The 5,429-nt window shown below is 34.3% G+C and overlaps 1 protein-coding gene across 1 annotated transcript in view; it reads right to left on the bottom strand.

Moving 5' to 3' along the window:
- IFT88 (intraflagellar transport 88 homolog (Chlamydomonas)) overlaps nucleotides 1-2,763 on the bottom strand; it is a 143,577-nt gene extending 140,814 nt beyond the window's left edge. Inside the window, exon 1 of the mRNA XM_006894098.1 lies at nucleotides 2,674-2,763. Within this exon, the coding sequence (XP_006894160.1) occupies nucleotides 2,674-2,763 (90 nt within the window). The remainder of the gene's footprint in view (nucleotides 1-2,673) is intronic.
- Between the last annotated feature and the right edge of the window lie 2,666 nt (nucleotides 2,764-5,429).

Here is a 5,429-nt window from a genome sequence, read left to right as displayed (position 1 = left end):
CAAATAATATATTTTTAAAATTGAGTCATTAACACAGGGGAGCTCTGGTGGCCTAGTGGCAAGGAGTTGCAACTACAATCCCAGAGGCGCACAGTTCGAATCCACCAAATGCTCTGCCAGGGAAGGAAGGCCATTTCCTCCTGTACCAGTCAGATCTGATTTGATGGTATACTCACACAAAAATAATAAAATAAAAATTTAAAAAAAATTTGAGTCATTAACAAATGAAGGAAGTTTTTAAAAAATTTCTAGATGATCAAAAGAAAACATTTATATAACCAGAATGGAAGTATAATGTACTTTAAAACAGGATTGCAAGATGTATAAGTGTAATTTTTATTTAAATAACCTTTATAATTTTCCATATATCAACTTCATAAAATTAAGTATACGATTCTCAGCCAAGCAGAGGAACCAGAAAACGTTCATATGAGATATAAAGTCAAAGACAACCTATATTTTGATTCTTCTGTTTAATTTTATTTGTTTTGGCAGATCTTTTGCTAAAGAGAAAGTCAAGTCAAAGTCACTGCTGTGAAAACAGAAGAATTCATAGGTGACCCTCTCAAGTGGGTTTTCAGAGGCTGTAAATCACAAAGGAGGAGACTGCCCATCTTTCTCCCTAAGAGTAAATAGTGGTTTTAAACCTCCTGCCTTGTGTTGGCAGTACAAGTCCTTAACCATCTGCCCACCAGAATCCCCTATGGTAAAGAGAAATCTTCTAATATTACTAAAATACTTACATTAGCTAAAAAATAATTAAACTAAACGACAAATTAAAAGGAATTATCAATAAACTGCCATTTAAAAGTATCAAACTGATGTAATTTTTATAATTCTCCTTTATGATATAATTAGCAATTGCAGTATATATATACATATATATATACTAAATTTATTGTAATTAAAATAAAATAATGGATAAACTACATATCATTTTTATTTTACACAAATTCACTTTTACATTGAATATTTTAAATAATTACTTCAAATTAAATAGTGAAGCCACACTATTATTATGACAATTGAAGAAATAGAAAAGTTTCTCTGGGACTTTGAAAAGAATTCTATTCATAAACTATTAACTCCACTTCTAGGAATCTATGCAAGGAAACATTTGTCCCCAATACAGGAAATTAAATATTCATAAAATTATTCATTATGATGTTATTTATAACAGTAGAAAATAGGAAATACATATTCTATGATGAGGAAATGCTTCTAATTAATCTTATATATAATGCGGCCATTAAAATACTTACTTAAAATTTTAATATCATGTGTGCTGCTTAAGATGTAACTGAATGTAAAGAAGCATACAGAAAAGTGATTGCACTGTTTCTTGGCCTTTTGGCTAAGATCAACTGTAGAAAAGTGATTGCTATTTATATACTAAATAAACTAAAAGAGAAAGAACATAGTGCCAGGACTATGGATAATTTTGTTTTCCACAATGAGACTGTATTACTTCAATAATTGGGGGGGGGGGGGTGGAAGGCATTTGAATGATTTTCAGAATTAATTTTAAATTAGGAAAGTACTTAAATTGCAATGTATATACTTAGAAATTAGATTTTATACTTGCATTTAAATATGTGTATTCATAAAATGAGGGAAGTATCTCAGTATATTAAATGCAAAACACTGGGCAATATATCCAGCATAAATGATCTTTGGGTAAGAGGGTGTATGGTACTTGTATTCTTTTTTCTCTGATTTTCTACATTTTTTTAATTGTCTGTAATGATACTCTAAAACTGTGTGATAGCAATTATTTCCTGTTTTTTTCCCCTCATATAGAATAAGTGAAAGGTTCCCTCCTCTATCCCTGGGTTTCATGGTTTTCTTCACAGGAGAAAACTTTTACTCCAGAAGAAAAAAAAATCACCTAGAAAACAACTAAAAGTTATAAAGTCTTAAAATAGAGCATTTCTTAAATTAGTTTAAAGAGATATAATATTAATATTTTATTTTTATATACCAACAATCACTATTCATTCACATGTTTCATCCTTACTTATTCTTTCTATTCTAGTTCAATATACTTTATAAATAATTTCTTGCTTTGTTTTTTACAATTTGGAAAATACACCCTCATAAGACATGTAAACAGATTTAATATACTCAAATTTTTCTTAGCAATAACTTCCCTTTCGTGATTTAGTATACTATTAAATATCAAGCAGATATATATTTCTTGGCATAAATGGATAGTCATGAAAGAAAGAAAAGTGATTCTAAAATAGCAGTATACTCCCATCCTATCTGAAAATATACAGTGTATAATCCCATTGTATCTGAAAACATACAGAGCTATAAGGTATCTGTGTAGGAAATGTTTGGAGAAACCACCACTGAAAGTCAGTAATTTTTCTCTGGATGGTGAAAGTTTCTATTTCTCATTCTATTTCTTTTCTTGAGATGTACTCTATTTACTAATTAATAGTTATAGGATTTAATTAATAGAAGAAAAAGTAACTGCATATACCTTCTCAAATTCTGAGCATTAAGAAAAAGAAACTGATTTTAAGTGTCCTCTGGTGATACAAATTTTTACCCTACACATTTATGTAACTAGTTCTAAAGACACAAGTATACAATTCATTTTTGTTTCCATGACTACTCTCCTTTGATCTTTCCTTCTGTGTAACTGTTATTATTGGTGGGATTTACCTCAGTGTCATAGGTTGGATTGTAGTCATTGTAGCCAGAATAAAGATCATCTTCATCTGTCTCTGGAGCCAGGTGCACATTTTGCATCATTTGGACCTACAAAATATTGGCAGTATAAGTAGGTTCAAATTGTTCTTAAGTCAAAGTATAATTATTTAATGCTATGCATGAGCAGATTCTCTCCAGCTAATATTGACACACAGTTCAAATTACGCATACCAGTGAATAGAAGATACCAAATATATAGTAGATAATAAATCCTACTATACATAGCAGCTTCATTCTATTAAAATCTTAGGTTCTTTCACTGGTCAGTTCAAACCCCAGCTGTTCTACACAGCCTATCTCTCATGCCCTATTGCCCAAGGCTGAGTCTAGTCTCTCTTAATTCCTTCTACTTTAGATTAGCCTCTCTTTTCCTTCTCATTTCCAGCTTCCCGGGGTGAGGCTGGCAGGAACCAGCTCTAAGATTACAGGTCCTCCAAATGCCCTTCACTTTAGACTAATCAGGTGCCCCTGCTTCTTTCAACTGAAAATTTACTGGAAATGTTCAAAGAGTTCATGAGAGACACTGTATCTGTAATAACATTTTAATAGGATGAAATATTACATACAAATGAAGAGACACATAAGTCAAAGCCTGAGGGACATCCTGGAATAGACCTTCCATTTCCCAAAGAGGACACACTACCCTCTTGAGAACAGACTTTTGCACTCTCCAAAGCAGAAACTCAATGAACCTTGTCTTTCAAAGTACTTTCTGTTCTCACAAAGTGACCACAATAAATTGCATAATGCCACAGAAAGCTATGCCATTATCAGGCCTCCAGCTGAGTCTCTGTCCACCAGGCTCTCAGAATCCCCAGCAAAGGCTAAGAAGCTTTATGCACCTCACATACCCTTTCTGATCATAATTATCTATATTCTCTTCCAGCTCTCCTGGTCTCCACAGTGATAACACCTACAGATTTCAAGAAGAGTAAGGGGCACTGGAGTACTGCACAGATGACTGTTCTTATTTCAAAATTTCATTCCAGGTACAGAAGTGAGTTCATAATCAATTTGTATTCAAGGGAGAAACCACATGAGATATTACTACAAACCCACCTGATTTGTGTCCATTAAAAAGAGCTACAGTACTAAATGTTAGCAAACAAGTGGAACAACCTAAATGCTCATACAATTATCAAAACAAAATGCACTGTTTTTGAGTTGATTCTGACTCACAGTCACCCTCCAATACATTTCCCTAAGTGTAAATCTTAACAGGAAGTCCATGCCCATCTTTCTTCTGAGGACTGTCTAGGGGATCCTAACTAGCAATCTTTTGGTTACCAGTGAAACACATTATACAGTACACAATTGGAGCTCATTCATACACTGTTAATGAGAGTTTAAAAAGGTCTAACTTTAGGAAAAGATCTGGATATTTAATGAAATTAACATACATCTGTTATGAGTCAGTAATTACACTCCTATTTATCCAAGAAAAAAAGAGACCATACAAAAAAGGTTGTATAATTTTTCATAGAAACTATCATAGATTATAATGTGTTCCCACAAAATATGCACATCTGGTGACATAATGCACAAGCTGTGTAATGATTTGATAAACCAAATAGTTATGCAAGGTTAAAGAATGGAATGCAACACTTTTTGGATGAAATCACAAATCATCACAGCACTAATCTGATGTAAGGGCGGTTTCTCTAAGAGACAAATTATAATACAAGTTTCAGTTGGGGTTGTGTGGTAACTTTGGACTTGGGCCTCTGGGAGAGGAAGTTCTTTGACAGAAGGAAAGGCCAAGATCTAGGGATATATTAAAGAATACTGAGCATATGGATGCTGAAGGACTTTCCAGAGAGAAAGAGAGACAGAGACACAAACACAAACTCACAGAGAGAGACACCCAGAGAGGCAGAGACATTGACACCGAAAGAGAAACAAAGAGAGACTGAGAGAGTGAGCTAACAGGACGTCCTTTAGAGCTGGCACCCTGAATTTGCATTTCTAACCCTCTAAACCATAAGAGAATATTTTTGTTTGTTAAAGACATTCACTTGTGGTATCTCAGTGTAGTAGCACTAGATAACTATGACTGAAATAGGACCCATAAGTGTTCATCAATAGGATAAACAAAATGTGGCACTTATATAACAGAATTCTAATAAGTAGCACTAGTAATAAAGAAAACCATTTTTTTTCTTGATATATGTGACAACATAGAAGTACCATAATAATGTTTAGTAAAAGAAGCTTGCACAAGAGATTATATTCTTTATCTCATTCATATCAAGTTCTAAAATAGGCAAAACTAATCCATGATAGAAAACAACCAGCACAGAGAATTAATCTTGGGAGTGGAAGGCAGGGATTGCATGTAAAACAGCATAAGGAAATTTTCTGAGGTGATGATAATGTTCTAAGTTTTGAAAGGGGTATATTGCACAAAGTGCATGTTGTTGTTGCTGTTACGTGCCATCGAGTCGCTTGCGACTCATAGTGACCCTATGTACAACAGCACTAAACTCCGCTCTGTCCTGTGCCAATCACACTGTCTCTGACACTCCCATCCCCCAGTCATCCCCATTACTCCAGTCACGGAATCAATCCACCTCATAGAGGGCCTTCCCCTCCTGCGCTGTCCCTCCACCCTACCAAGCTTGATGTGCCTCTCCAAGGACCTGTCCCTCCTTACAAAATGTCCAAAGTACGTTAGACGGAGCCTCAGAATCCTTGCCTTCAAGGAGCTG

The sequence above is a fragment of the Elephantulus edwardii genome, unplaced genomic scaffold (assembly GCF_000299155.1).
Source record: "Elephantulus edwardii isolate Elephantulus edwardi_28Jun2011 unplaced genomic scaffold, EleEdw1.0 scaffold00135, whole genome shotgun sequence".
NCBI lineage: Eukaryota > Metazoa > Chordata > Mammalia > Macroscelidea > Macroscelididae > Elephantulus > Elephantulus edwardii.
The sequence above is the reverse complement of the archived record's forward strand: the minus strand, read 5'-3'. Positions and strand labels throughout refer to the sequence as shown.